At 39.7% G+C, this 16,026-nt stretch overlaps 1 protein-coding gene across 1 annotated transcript; it reads left to right on the top strand.

The window, feature by feature from the left end:
• Nucleotides 1-846: 846 nt before the first annotated feature.
• si:dkey-237j10.2 (uncharacterized protein LOC568721 homolog) lies at nt 847-13,351 on the top strand. The gene is made up of 3 exons (XM_028815950.2): nt 847-1,053; nt 4,489-4,644; nt 11,695-13,351. Exons 2-3 carry the CDS (start codon nt 4,491-4,493, stop codon nt 12,432-12,434), a joined length of 894 nt encoding a protein of 297 aa, XP_028671783.1. The 5' UTR covers nt 847-1,053; nt 4,489-4,490; the 3' UTR covers nt 12,435-13,351.
• Nucleotides 13,352-16,026: the final 2,675 nt, after the last annotated feature.

The raw sequence follows: 16,026 nt of genomic DNA on the forward strand, positions 1-16,026 counted from the left end.
GCCCATCGTGACCTTGTCCAATCTGCCACTCCAATCACCTCTGTCTCTCTTACCCCTTCACCACCTAAGGGGTGGTGAGCACACTGGCATGATAATGGCTGCCATCACATCATCCAGTTGGAAGAGCTACACATTGGTGGTGCTGGAAGTAATTTCCCTCTGTCTGTGTAAAGTACTTTGAGGAGCGAGAAAAGCACCATATAAATGTAATTATTTAGTATTAAGGAAAATTTTGAAGAATTCAGGCCTCTCTGGAGATGAAAGGGGTCCTATTTGGCACTAGACAAGAGTACTTTATAAAGTGAATGTGCATTACTCTGCCTGTTCATGTAAAACTTTTTGAGAGGACCAAGAGAGCCACTAAAAATTATACCAACCAGGAAATGCCACAGACGGGACAACTGGATATGTGGGGAACCAGCAAAGCCCATGAAGTCCTAAAAGCAAGCAAGAGAGCTGATCCTTCTGATCTCAAAACTTATTTTGAAAAATGTTATGCAAGACCATTTCTGATTGATTGAAATATGAAAACATGTTTGGTATACTATGCTAGCCGACCTGCCTCTCTACACTATGATCCTGCTTCACTGTCTCTGTCTTTATTCTAGCAAATCCAAATAATGAGGATTGTACCAGAAATTGACAATGTGCATTATATAAGGGATTATGTCATTTAACAAAATAAAACTTTTCACTGCCTAGGTGGCAGAGGCTGGACACCATTGGCTACATAGTGTCTTGTACTTAGAAGAAATATGAATAATGAAGTTCCCATTTCTCAAAAGTATGATGTCTGAATGTCATGAGTAAGCAACAGATTTGCAGAAGTTGAGTACACAGATCCTCCGGTGACAGCCCTGCAAAGTGATTCTTTTTGTTTAGGGATCTCCAATAACAGGAAGAAGTCACACATTTACTTTGGTCACATTTAATCTCAAGTGCTCTTCAGCAACACGGATTTGAACTCTTTATGAAGGCTTGGATGTTTGTGCTGTGAACTCTGGACACAAGGGACCTTCATATCTGGATAAAGTCTTGAACCGCAAATACTCGGTAAGTGGTTTGGTTACTCCATGTTGGTCCACGTTTTAAAATTCCATCTCTCTAAATGGATTCATCCGATATTACGAGTCATCTTTAATTAATCCAGAAATGACTTCAGGAATCGGTCAATGAGTCCAAGTTCAAGGTGTCACCAACAGTATCCATTTAAGGGACTCAGTAGCCATTCAAAGTTTAGGTTGCACATTTCTTGAGTTGGAATGACAGCCTTACAGTAAAGATTTTAAAAGGTGTTATTTCAAATAATTGTCAGTTCTGTTTGATTTTGCATCTGAAGGTGGAAGTGACCTTTTATTATGTTAACGTTTAATACTTGTAGGCTTTGTTTTTTTTTACACTGCAGCTTTACACGAAACTCATGATTCGTGTTTCCTAAATTGTGGTTCATTAATACTGCACAGATATTTACCATGTAAAGTAAGCTACTTGCTTCTAAGAGATGCACAAATTGAGTGTTTGTAACTATGCAATGTAATTTTAGATTTGTTTGTTTTGGTTATTTATGGTACTTTTTGTATATGTGATGAGAAGAAAATGGAAAGAATAGAATAGAATGGAAAGAAAATCATCTCACTAAGAAAAATAAAAACACAAACGTGTGAAGAATACTGACTCCTCATGTGACAGGATTGCGATTTCAGTTCTCCGTTCGCTTTCAGTTCATCCAGGTAGGAGATAATCACTACAGCGATAGTGCTGGTCTGCTGTGCACATGTCCACTTTCATATCACCACCAACAAAGATAAGAGAGGAAACGGGAGCATTCACACGAACACAGAGAGAACATTCAAGACATGCCGAGGGAATTCTTATTGGCAGTGCTCCCCTTATTTCAGAAATGCCTACTGGAAATTGGAATAAAATGTTAAATAAGATGTGTAGGCAGGCAAAAAAAAGGCCAAAACTCACTCCATTCAAAATATATAATTTAACAAAAATAGCATATTCGATGAAATAGTTTATTTTCACCATCTTCACATATCTATTATGTCTTCTCTTGTTACAATAATTTTGAAACCAGTCATATATTGGCTCACAGGGTCAATATTGTCACATACACAGAGTACAGTGAAATCCCTACTTGCACATGTTAATCAACATACAACTCGTACGATCGGCGAGTTACCTGAAAACTTCTGTCTTCCCACCTAAGTATATTCTGAAATTCTAAGCTCTGTGGTGGACTGGTGGTCTTTCCACACTGCCTGATTCCTTATGTTTGTCTAACTCTACCAGAAATGGGCTCTAAGCCCTCCATATCCTTCAGATTGAGTGGGTTCGGGAATGGAAGATTTTTGGCAAGTCTCTCAACTTTGATTTCAGGGAAGGAAATTTCGGGTCCACATTGAGGAAAAGTCAAACTAGATACAACAATTGGACTTTCTGGCTGCATTGGTTTCAGAGGGTTGAGGTCTTCCTGTTGTGAAAAACTTGCAGACCCAGTAGTGGGGCATTCCCTTTAAAGAAAATTAAAGGTTTGAATGATTCTTCCCAGCAGACAAATTTGGAAGAGGGATTGGATTCCTGACTCTATGCTGATTTATGGGAGACTTGACATACCAGGGGTGGCACAGCAAATGGCGCTGCTGCCTCACAACTGCAGAGGCCTACATTTATTTCCTTGATTGAAGATGTTCTAATTAAATGACATCAATGATGAAGTAACATTCGGCATGAAGTGCTAGTGGCAGGGCCGGATTTTCCTATAGGCTAACTAGGCTTCAGCCTAGGGCCTCAAGATCAAGAGGGGCCTACATTCAAATTGTTAGCAAAATTTTATTATCTCTCATGTAATTTACAAACTTAAAAATGGAAGGTGAAAGGGCCTCATAAGTGGAATAGCCTAGGGCCTCTTTTCATATAAATCCGGCCCTGGCTAGTGGAATTCTTTTTCCTTTTTTTATTTATTATATTTTACTTGAGGGAGGCACCATAAGGCAGTGGTTAAAGTGTCTGCCTCACAGCTCAGAGGATCTGAATTTAAATCTGAGCCCAGCGAATGCTCCTGCAAAGTTTACACATTTCTTTGTGTCCACTTAAGATTTTACTCCACCTTCGTCTTGTGTATCAAAGGGAGGAGTGTTATTTAGGGATGCTTAGTTGACCCTGTGTGTGTGGACTCTGTGCTCTAGAGTGGGTCACCATTCTGTTCAGGACTGGTTCTTGGTGCTGCCTTCAACATTGTTATGGAAAATGTTGGTCCAGAAAATCGATGAAGGGTTGGATGTAAACAAACATTATGCTATTCAAAGAAGCTGCTTTCATTAGAACAGAAAAATGAGTAATATAGGGTTATTCTGATCAGACCTGGTGATTCAAAGTGACTTGTGATGAGATGGCACTCTGTCCAGAATTGCTTGCAACCTGTTATGGAATATGTGGGATGAGTTCATGAAGAGATCAATGGATGGTAATCCAGTGATGACCTCCTTCCTTTTCAAAATGGATTTATCTTAAGTTGTCTAATGACTGTTAAAAATGCTAAAAAGTAATTCCATTTGAAAATATGCAGTTTTACTGTATTTGAGATAACTTTATGTTTTATGATTTTTTAGTTGTAATGGATATGGGCAGCTTATTGTGCCATAGCACTACTATATTAATTCTGTATCCTTGAGTTTGAATCTCATTCTTGGTCAATATCTGTGTGGAGTTTTCATTTGGCCGTAATGTCTGTGTCTGTTTTTTTCTCCAAAATACACCAAACTTCTGCCCATATCCCCAAAGATGTGCACAACTGGTGATTCTAAATTGGCACAGTAGATGTGCACGTAAGGAGGCCCTGAGATGGACTGGTGCTTCCATCTCAGCTTTGGTTCAGCGTTCCTGGGAAAGGCTCTGCCCCCCTGTGACCCTAAACTGGATTAATATTTTTGAGAATGCTACCTGATATATTTTTATAAGAGAAATGATGAAGACAGGCCATTCCTAGACTTTTGGGATCCTAAACAGTATACTTACAATGGAGCTTTCACTCCTACTTTTCTGTGTGAGTCAGGGAGCTCCGACTGGCCACAGGTCTCCAAGTGATCACTTGGTTTGCTTATGCTGAGAAGCGGCCCTGCCTCCTTCCTATAAATAAATTGTACTGAACATCTCAAAACAGCAAGTCACTCTTTTTCTAATTTTAGAGACAATATTTCTGAAAATGAATTGTTTCTGATGTGTCATGGGAGAAGGTGTTGTTTTACTGATTTCAGTTTTCTTTATACAGGAAATGACACTTGAGCATGACACACTTCCTTAGCGTGTCACGTCTTTCCATTGTGCGCTGCCCACAATATGAGCATGTGGATGTGTGTGTGTGTGTTGAACTTATAACAGAATAGTCATGCACCCGTCATTTGTCACAAGTTCTCCAACAGCTGGATGTGTCGCTCTTAGATCTAATCTTGGTTTCTTAATCTTATCTTCTCTTTCCTTTAGTTATGTTAGCCGAGGGCTTCATTAGTATGATTGGTTATAAGGAAGGTGACACCACATCTCTCAAGAAAGTCGGGAAGAGCACCAAACCCAAACGAGACTCCTGGAAAGCTAAACTAAGCCAACTGAAATTTCCCAAGAGAGCAGAGCCTGTGCAAGGTAAAGTGCCAGCTTTGAACAAATAATCGAGCGGGGAGATGATGAAGGATGTGGGCTACATTAATGTGACTTCCTGTACAAGACACTTCAACGCCTCAGATATTTAAGAATTGTTTAAACAGAAGGTCAGACAAAAACAGTTGCAGCCTGACCTATCTTTATTACTATTATTTGCTCTCTTAAAAAAATTATTTCAAATGACTTTTGATCACATTGTGATGGTGCCAGAAGTTATTGAATTGTAACAACAGGGCTTTCCATTCAGGCATAATACAATTCAATTAGACCTTTTCTTGCCAGCTCACTTTTGCAAAACATTTATAAATCTTAATTGTGTTTATTTACGTGAAAACAGAGTGTATGCATGGTGCATCCATCAGCCTACATCTTCATAAACATTCCCTTTAGATGAAACTGTCCAGTTGTGAGTCCAGTTCTGCACACATTTCATATCTCTGGTGCACTGGCTTCTGATTTGTCATTGAAAAATATCACGCAGAGAGGGAAACAAATCTGTACATCTGTATAGATGCATGATCTGCAGTTAAAGGTGTTATGCATGTGATTGCAACGATGTTTATGTTGGTATGAGTTTCACCTTATCAAATTTTAAGCATTTGATATTTTTATTTTAAAGCATTGTCTCTAAATTAAAAAAACTGTGCATTTGTACCAGATTAGTGGATCACATGTGCAATGCTCAGTCCTGACATTGAACACAGCCAGGCGGTTTTACTGTCGACATTCCATGTAGTCGTTTCTGTCTAGTTTATTAACAGAAAAATGGTGGACAGCTTAGTAAAGCTGCAGCACAACTCCAGGAACCTGAATTTGAATCTCAGCTTAGAGACGTTTTAATTGTGAGGGTGAGAGAATTGTATGGGTGCTCTTCCAGCATCCTGAAGACATATTTGTTAGCAGACTCTAACCACAAGGGTTGTTTTTAGGCTTAGTACACACTAAGATGGATACGTGTTCTCCTCCAGCTCTCCCTGGTAGCACCCAGAGAACCCGACAGGGCTGTCTCGTGGGACTACAATTCCCAGCATGCCCTGTGGCTATCCATATGGGTGTGCAACTTGTTTCTTTTATTCATTGTATTCTACTAATTGCTCTGAAATAGTGTTTTTGATCACCAAAGCTTTTCAAAAGCACTCTCTAAGTTTATTAATTTGAAAATGATGGATCTATGAGGGCTATCTATGCTGGATAAACAGTCGGCCTTACCAGGATAGAAGAAGGTTCCTTGCCAGAATGGTAGGCCATAATAGGAGGACAAGGATGGTCTGGAGTCACAACCAGGATAGAAGTGAGTTCCTTGCCAGGGTGGGAGGCTGCAATGGAAAGACAAGAATGGTCCGGAGTCCTGACCAGGATAGATGCCAGTTCCTTGGTAGGACGGGAGGCCTGCTTGGAAGGACAGAAGGTGGCTGCTGCCGGAACTTATGTCTTGCACGGGTGTGGCGCCAGACGTACTTCTGGGTCCAGCCTAAAAGAAGTTGGTTTTGCTTGCACCAATAGTCAGAGTTGGAAGGTGTGTGAATGAGACAATGAAGGAGGTGTAGAAAGAGGAAAGAAACCATTATATTATATTGTACTGCTGTGGAAGAGGATTTGGAGGTTTGTAGGAGATGTTGTAAAATTAAGAAAAATCTTGTGTTTGAACACAGGATATATCGTTTATTTGTGTCTCAGGGTTTGGGGGCTCAGTGGTGCCCCCTATTGGTTACAGGTCTCGTATAGTTGTGTGGATGGGAAAATGTAGCTTTTTAAAACTCTGAATGTTATGTGATCAGGCAGAGTTGTTGTTATGATGCCCTTGCAATCTCATGTTTACTGTAGGGATAGACATTTCTAACTTCTCTGAATCATCTGACCTATAGTGGGCCTTGAAATGCTTAAACATTTTGCCATATTTAGTTTGGCAGGAATCCCAGTCAATATTTTCCTTGGCTTTGACTACCTCATCCATGTTTGTAACATTAAATGAAGTTTTACAATGTCTGTTAAGGCAAAGATGTCTGTTTGCAGTTTTTTCAGGTGCTCTTTGCTTTTCTTGGGCTTTCATCATTTCAATTTACTTCACGTTTGCTCTGTAAATAAACATCACTCTTGGCTGACAAATCGTGCGTGGCCATCAGGAATGATTTTCATGTTTTTTGCTTTTCAGTGAACATATTGGTGTGGACAGAAAAACAAAAGAACAACTGTTTTCAGACCTGGTCCATGTGAAATAAGTGAATTCTAAAAATGTACAGATAAACAGATGTTCTTTTTACATTATAACAAAGCCTGTCAGATTTTCCAATACCTTCCATAATGAATATCAAGCTTGTTAAATCTAAGGCCTAGTCCACACATACCTGGGTATTTTTTTTTAAACGGGAGTTTTCCTCCTTCATTCTTAAAAAAAATCTCATCCACACGCACACTGTTTTTAAAAAAAATCTCCATCCACATGAAAACGCAAAAAACGCATCCACAGCACTGATGCACTGAGGGATACCATGGGCTCAGTGAAAATCTGCTACAAGGTACTCTACCTTGAACTCAGTGACAGGTAATGGTATATACACAGGGCCCAAGTGGACTGTAATTCCTTCACACACTTGCCTTGTTATTTTAGAAACCACTTGTCTTGACAACCCGAAGGCCTTTGCCGTCTTGACTGCTAAATCTCCCCTTGTCTGCTAAATAGTACAGTGTGCAGGCAATTTTTTTGACAACACAATCTCATTACAGTTGTCTTTCCTTTGATGCACAAGCAAAGCAACTCACTCAAAGACAACAACGATGCACTTGACAAACAAAAATTCTCTCACTACTCTTCAGCAAGAATCATTTCATTCTCTAAGTTGTCCCACCATCTAGTGGTCTGACCAGGTCTCATCCAAAACCGACGGAGCTGGTGGCTGGGTCTGTGTCGTCGAAGTGTTTGATGTAGCGTTGACCTCCGAAGCGCATTCTGATGCTCCATGTAGTGATAACGTAATTGTATGTTTAAATGTAAACATGTGAAAAGTCCCGTTAACAAGGTTATCACCAACACTACTTTAGCTACACCCGCCATTTGCCTCAAGCAAAGAAGATTCTGGCACACACTCTGAAGCCAAAAACTCTACACATAAACAGGGAAGATGGAGTTTCTAAACATCTTCACCCTGGAAGAAGTGTTTCAAAAGTTCCATTTTCAAGGACCTAAGCCACAGTTTGCGTGTGGACAAAAGGCCAAAACATAAACAAAAAGCTAAGTTTTAAAAAATACTCGGGTATGTGTGGACTAGGCCTAAGATGATGAAATTCTGTTAATAATTTTAATAAAGCATCATGAGAAATTGACATCTGCTGACATTGGTGAGTGTGTTGGTATAATGTTAGCACCATGATTATGAAGATCCTCTAGCTAATATCTTCTCTGTAATTCAGTTTTATGTGACTTTGTATGAGCAAATGAAAATTCCTGCTACGCACACATGCTTTGTGTTTCATGTCTTCCTGTAGTGTAGTCTTCTTCACTCAGAGATGCTTCATATTGAGCTGAAAAGCACACCAGGTCTAACTTGATTATAATAGAGAGCCATGGACACCTGGAATAAATTATTAAATAGTGTGGTAGACATGAGGATTTTAGGGACCGCCAAAACTCACCTTAATGTTATTTGGGAGAAATCAAGTGGATTGGATTGGTGAGCTCTGTTGGGCTGAATGGCCTCTTCTCATCAAACTTTTTCTAATGTTCTAATGATCCTTAGCACTGCCTTCCACTTTATGTCTTGAATGCTATAATCCCAAAGTGGATTCCACAAATGTCTCACAATTCCATTCCAAAGCTGCTCACTTCATGTATAGGGATTGGAACTAACTCCACAACATTGCGAGTTTTATTTCTTTCTTAAAGTTTTTGTTGATTTTTAAAGATTGAATTACAGTAAGTTACAACTCAGTCAGATATAAAATGCCTGGATGCCCACTCACCTACCCATCTAGAGAGCAAAGTAAGAAGAAGAACACTCAATGATATTTAAGCATCCAAAATATAAGCAATTGTTCAGCATGTTTAATTAAGTGAGGACAACATTAAAAAATGTTTTTCAGCTTCTGAGGAATTTTTTGGATTGTTCCTCTTAAAGTGAATTTTATGTTCCTAATTGCATGTAAAACATCTTCTTCCCCTTGTGTTATGGCAGGTAGGCTTTTTGGTCTGCACATCAAAAAAAAGAAAAAAAAAGAAACTAAACTTAAAAATTCTTAATAAGGAGGGGAGAACCATGAAAAATCCCTGGCTCACCATAACAAAATAATATATCTTTAATATCTAAAGATCTACTATGAGGAGATCCAGTAGCGTTTTTAGTCCGCACTGCTTAAAACTTTTGAGTGTTTATTATATGAGGCATTGGTTTTAATAAATTATAATATTAATAATATAGTGTAATTCAATACTAATAATAATTAGATACAATTTTTTAAATTTAAATTTTCATGCTCCAATAACTCACACTAGTACAGCAATTTTAACCAAATCTGACATCTAATTAATAAATTGATAAATAATTCGTGGTTATCTGTTGTGGAACACCCCTATTGAAGAACATAACGGTGATAACCCAGACCTCGCTGTTGGTTGCCCATGTCTGAATGACTTCTCTATATATCTAACGTTCTCTTTGAGATGAAATTCTCTTTTCACTTTGGTGTGAATTATTTAATTGATCTCCCTCTGTACGTGATTATTTTTGCTGAAAGAACCTGTTTGAAAGTAACAGGTTAATCTCTTTTCAGATGAACTGAAACTATCTACTCATTGGCCGTATGTGGTGTAGCGGGTCCACAGCTCAGACTGAAAAGGCCAGTTTTTTTAAATAGATAATCACCGCACTCAGGGCATAAAGGGGGGGCATGGTAATGTGGCCGGAGCGGTTTCTGGGCACTTTGTGATGCTGGCGGTCCTCGCTTAAGTGCACATGTGAGGAGTTGTCCGCATCTGTGATTGATGCTGGGAGCTGCTAATCCACATCCCCTATATATAAAATAGGAGCGCGAGTGTGGAGAGGGGAGAAAAAAGGGAAAAGAGAAAATAATGAACGGAGGTTAAGGGAGAAGAAGGCAGCTGGAAGCGAGGGAGGCAGTTCGTGTGAGAGAGAGAGAGAGCGAGCGAGCGAGTGAGCGAGCGTAGACTCACTGATGTTTGCAGGCAGCTGGGAAAGGTGAGCCCTAGTGGGATGTTTGGCCAGCACCCGAAGGCCGACAGTAGTGGTCGTTCCTGCTGAGCTCTTGTGTGGAGCAGGAGTGACCGAGAGAAGGTTGGCTTGCCACATAAGGCCAAGAAGGCAGCTTGAGTCGGAGATTTGGAGTGGAACCCCAGCGTGAGTGTCACGGCCGTAGGGGAAGCCAAGTCTCGGTCTGGTGGGTGGCTAAACGAAGCCAGGGATTGGGAAGCCACCAGACCATCCAAGTGGAGAAGGTCAGCTGCAGGTAGGGTGACTCCCCTGGACCATAGCCTAGATAGGAGAAGCAGGGGAGTCACCAGTAGGAAGAAGGCACCAGGCTTTGTTATTACACTTGTTTTAATGGATTATTTATTTAAGGACTGTTTGAGAAACTGCACTATTTATATGGACACTGTTTTTGGTTTTGTTTTAAATAAAAGCACTCTGCACATTTTGCACCATCCCCTTGCTTCGTTGTCATTGTGTCTCACTATCCAGCTCATCCGGTGACATTACAGGAGCCTGGAGCAGAACCTGCATTGTCACACCATACCCTGTGGTGCTCAAATAAATCTAGCAGCTCTTCGCTGGGCTTACTCTGTTGTTGTTTCTTCCTGCTTGAAATAATTTGATCAAACTCAATCACAATGTAAAGTATGGTTAAAAGATGGCTATTCAGCCCACATAGACAATCCAATATATGTCTAATATGCTAGTTATAGTGCTATGAATATGACTGCATGTTCCTACTTGCAGAAAAATAAACCCTCAGGGAGTCAGAAGCCAAAAGATGGAATCAGTTTTACACCAGGAGATGGGGTAAAGTAAATATTACTGGTGGAACTCTGTAATTTTAGTCCTTTCCAAATCACTTATGTCAGTAACTTTTCACCGACTTTGTGTTCACATTTCTGTAAAAAGAATGAAGATTTTTAATTTCTATAAAAAAATCCGTAAAAATAACCCCAGGTAAAACGAGTCCTATGTGAATGGACATGCCAGTAAAATTCTGACATCTGAGTGATTGAAAGGGACTAAATTTCAGAGGTCCTCCGGCAGTGCATAAAGTGGAAAAAAAGAACTGCCGGTCTACCATATTGTAGGGGCTGAAAAACACGGAGTGGGGAGGTGTGGCGTGTTATATCTTCATGGAGGTCCGAAGGCACAATTTATATAGAAAGGCAGGTGGGTTTGGGACTGGAGTTGCGGACAGATATATTGTCCTTAGAAATAGGGGTTGCTAATGTGATCTGAAATGACACACACATTAACTACTGAGAATGGAGAAATACCAGTGCAGAGTACCAGTTTGTACCAGCCCACTGCAAGCTCCGACTTTACATCACCTCCTGGTATAAAGACTTATCCTGTCCAAATAGAAATTACAAACTACAGAGGTCCTCCTGTAATTATTACTTTACCCTACTCTAGGTGTAACGATTAATCCCATCCGAATAGGGCATATGACCAGCGAACTTCACCTAGACCCACATTTACAGCCTCAGTGGAAAGGCCAGGTAGTACACATGAATGTTTCTGACATTATTTTGTCTTTGGCCTGCCCTTTCTCAGCTTTGTCTCATTAATCGTAGTAAGGCTTGCAGAGTTCTGAAATAAAAATGTTCAGATAGTTTTCAGAACTCTGAAAAGTTTTTCCCTCAAGATCTTTCAGGCTTTTCTGAGTCAGATACTCTGTAACCCCCAAGTAACTAAACTCCTTGGACTGAAGTATTGGCTGTTTGGCTATCATGATTTGTTAAGGATAACACAAAGATATGTTTTCTTAAAACCTTACATACAGTCAATCATTCTTACACGTCTTTTCGTTGCTTTCTTTTAGCACAGAGAATAGAAGACCCATCATCTGAACAGACTTGTGACCAACTTCCTCTAAAGATATGTGATTCTTCTCATCAAAACTTACCATCTGTTGCCGTGCCCATTCCACTTTGTGCTCAAGACAGCGATGACGACGGACTAGAGCTTTACCGCTCTTTATCTTGCACTAGTATTTACAAAAATTACCCTGACCTTCAGATTGGTGGAGACCATATTGGTAACATTAGCTCTGAAGGCTCTGGACTAGCAGAATGTGAGACAGGCCATGGACCACTGCTTCATTCGAGAGATCTAGAGGAATTAATTTTAGAACTTCCCCACCTCAGCGAGAAAATGAAAGATGAGGAAGATATTCTCCTGGAGGAAACTGAACAACACAACCTCTTAAGTTCTGATTGTAGCATCGGCTTACTTCAGGAGCCCCTTTCGAATTCTGTTCTTAACAGTTACCTTGAGAAGAAAGTACTAGAATTATATAAACAGTACTTAGAAGATAGCATGACTAAGAATGGCTCCCCTAGTTTGACGCTGGAGTCCAGTTTTATCTTACATAGCGTCAACAAAATTGGTCTGCAGATCTCCAGTGAAAAGAAAATAGACACTTCCAAAGCAAGGAGCATTGTTCTCAACTACATTGTCAGTACAATCAGTGGTAATAGTTCTGACTTCAGTACTCCTAATCTACATTTCTCTAATATGGAACAAAAAAAGTTTTCAGAAACTTCCAAACAATGGCCCTGACATATTATCTAGCTCTAAAGAAGTCTGTGGATAATACCATAACTGCCTGTCTGGTAATGCACAGGCGTCATGAGAGTTAAATAAAAACAGAGCTGGGATGAGTGATGCCTTTGCATATGTCCTCAAAATTGTTCATCTCAAAGACAGCAGCATTTTGTGAGGGACATCTGAGTTAGACGTAGAAGTTCAATAATAGAGCTGAGTAAATAACTCAGAGAAATATGATGAAGGTGAAACACCAAAAATGTTCTGCCTAATCAGAGTCTAGCAAAGCAAAAATAAATTAGGCAGGAGGTGGCATACATAGAACGAAATGCAGATGGTCATTCTCAGAAAAGATGAGGTTGTCTGAGCATCAACTAACATCACCTCCTTGTATGATTTAGTGTGCCTTCTCTCTTCCATGATATTCAGTGAGGCCTAGTAGAGGCTGTTCTGGACAGCAAATCACAAGGTGGCTGGTTCAGCCCTTATGGTACCACTGTCTAATGGTGCAACCTTAAGCAAGTGCTCCAGACAAATATTACATTGGATGATCTCTGCAAAGCATGGTTTGATGATACTCACAATGAGAAGACTACGTAACTTCACTTGTTTAGATAAATAGGTCTCCCTTTGGGAGTTGCAGTGCTGGGTGGTCCCTATGGGTGGCAGCACTGCATAACTGCTTCAGAAGGTTGAAGGTGAGAAGTAATCTAAGCTATTTAACTCTTGCTTGACCTCAATTTAATGTTACTTTAAAAGGGTGTGATTAATGTTTCCAGTCTTCATAAGACTCATCTTCTACTTGCATAAAATGAATTACTGGAATATGTAATAATTAAATTACAATTAACTTGTATGTTGAGATATTTTCATGTATTTCTTTCATTAAGTTAAATTATTTAAATAAAAAATTGTGAAAAAATTCCAATAAACACACTTTTTGGGGTATTTTTATTTGTTTTACAGTAACTGGTTAAAGGGACACAATCATGCTGAGCAATTTTCAGACTCGGAATTGGGAACACACTCCGCACTTTTTCTATTTTACTGTTCAGTTCTAGTTACTTATGCTTATCTTAATAGACAAATGAGGTGGCAAAAATTATTTTATTGTGTTTTGTATCTTTAAGAATTGTATTTTGAACACTTAACTGGTTATTTTTTTGTTATTTGAACAAACTGTCTTAAGCCAAACAAGGGGTGATTGTACATGCAATATTGTTTGTAACAACAAAGACAAAACCAAAATGGGCAAAGTGATCCTTTGAAACAGTATTTCAAAATATACAAGTACACACCAAAAACAAAGATATATGCAGTAATATGAAAGGAGATGGGTTGTTTGAAATGAAGACACGAGGAAACAGGAAAACAAAAAAGCATGTATTCAAAATGTGGACTATAGAAGCAAATGTACTGTTAAAGAGGGAAAATGGAAGAAGAATTATATTGTATTTTATATTATACTGGATACTAAGGCACCTATCCATCTCCCTAACCTGCTGTGGTCAAGTGAGAAATCACAAGTCCCAAACAATAAATGTCAGGGCACCAACTGGTCATCCCCATTTACTTCTGAACAAAAATAACAAAAACACAAGTAAGCGCCCAATGGTGCGGAGTCAGTGAAACAAACACAAATAACAGGTAACCAGAATTGGGCTTCACATCTCTTTGTTGCTTTACAGCAGGTCAGCCACACAGAAGCTCCATCCTGTGTTGTGCTCTGTTCACTGAGTGATGCCTCCTTCCGCTGGCCTTGTGATTTATAGGTGGGAGACCAGAAGGGGCAGAGTCAGGTGCCCGTACTGGCCATCTTCTTGGTGCTGTGGGAGGAAGAGGAGAGGACATGATTAGCAACAGTGTTCTCTCTTGACCCAGGGTTGTATCACATTCCTTAGAGGAGCTGTGACGTGCATGCGTGACACCACTTATCCAGGGCAGGGCTGCAGGACAGCTGGAGCCAATCCCTGGAAGCAATGGACACAAGGCAGGAACACCACCTAGACAGGGCACCAGTCCATCACAGAGTACTAAGACATGTGATGTGAAGACAGAAATTAAGCATGAAATTGCAAACCAACTAATTAACCTAATAATATACAGTACTGAATCAGGACCTACAAGTGTTTAGAATTTATTTCTCTTCTTGGACTCCTGGTAATTCATCTTTTGTTTACATTTTATCTTATTTTTGTTGCATTTTTTGATTAGATCTTTCATGCTTGTGTAATGTTGGTTTCCGTAGATGCATTTTGTGTTGCGTTGATGCTGCTCTGCAACTCATGGAGTTGTTCATTACGTTGTTTAAGGTAATGGAGAAACAGATGTATCCTATCCAACCTTTAACTAAAGATAAATGAAGGAAAAGCAGTTGTTTAAGTATTTCTGATTTCTAACTATTCAGTCTCATGGGTACGATTCCACCGCACAACAATTTTTTTGAAAAGTCTTGCTTCCTGAAAAGTTTTTGCTGATTGTGACAGGTACCTACTGGGTATGCACAAGTATAGTTTTGGTTTTACTGCATCATGTAGGAACTCTGAGAAATAGACATTTATATGTTTACTGACAATAACTTATTTAGTCATGTTTATGTTTCACATAAGCTTTTAAATTCAGTAGAATTAAAAGTGTTTTGCTCCTGATTTTCTATTGTATTCAATGTCTGGTGCATCACGTTGCAGTGTCCAACAGTAGTCAGCAAGCATTAATGGATTCCAGTTGCCCTGGTATCGTTTCTCCATCGTAGCAATGTCCTGGTGAAACCTTTTGCCGTGTTCGTCACTGACAGCACCGAGATTTGCGGGTAAGAAGTCCAAGTGTGAGTGGAGGAAATGAATTTTGAGTGACATGTTGCACTTCATTGTCTTGTATGCTTTGAGAAGTTTGTCAACCAGCTGAATGTAGTTTGGGGCTCTTTAATTGCTCAGAAAATTGTCAACAACGTCTTTGAAGGCTTTCCAGGCAATTTTTTCCAGCCCAACTAACAGATCTTCAAACCGCTTGTCACTCATAACATGTCTGATCTGGGGGCCAACAAAAATGCCCTCTTTGATCTTGGTGTCAGTTATTCTTGGGAACATCTGTCTTAAATAACGAAAACCTTCGCCTTTCTTGCTCAGTGCTTTCAAGAAATTCTTCATGAGTCCCAGCTTTATGTGAAGAGGAGGCAAAAATATCTTTGCCAGGTCGACAAGCGATTCATCTGCCACATTTTTCTGTCCTGGAACTAACTTTATACGGAGTGGCCAGTTCTGTCGAGAATAGTGCGACTCTTTGGCACGGCTGTCCCATTCACAAATGAAACAACAGTACTTTGTATAGCTGAGCTGCAGTCCTAGTAACAGCATTGACTTTAAGATCTTCACAGATATTCCAGTTGTACCTGCTGTACTGGACGTGCTTCAGCAACAATTCCATATTCTCATACGTTTCTTTCATGTGTGCTGCATAGCCAACAGGTACTGAAGGATAAACGTTGCCATTGTGTAGCAGAACAGCTTTCAGGCTTAGCATTGACAAATCAATGAAGAGACGTCACTCTTCCGGGTTGTGATCACAACCCAAGGCAGAGAACAATCCTTCAATGTCAAAACAGAAACAG

The sequence above is a fragment of the Erpetoichthys calabaricus genome, chromosome 12 (assembly GCF_900747795.2).
Source record: "Erpetoichthys calabaricus chromosome 12, fErpCal1.3, whole genome shotgun sequence".
Classification (NCBI taxonomy): Eukaryota; Metazoa; Chordata; class Cladistia; order Polypteriformes; family Polypteridae; genus Erpetoichthys; species Erpetoichthys calabaricus.

What these genes read in the sequence shown, in the direction of transcription:
- si:dkey-237j10.2 (XM_028815950.2), top strand. Translation starts at nt 4,491, where the DNA reads ATGTTAGCCGAGGGCTTCATTAGTATGATTGGTTATAAGGAAGGTGAC. An exon ending in GAGAGCAGAGCCTGTGCAAG is followed by an intron (nt 4,645 to 11,694) that starts GTAAAGTGCCAG and finishes GCTTTCTTTTAG; the next exon opens with CACAGAGAATAGAAGACCCA.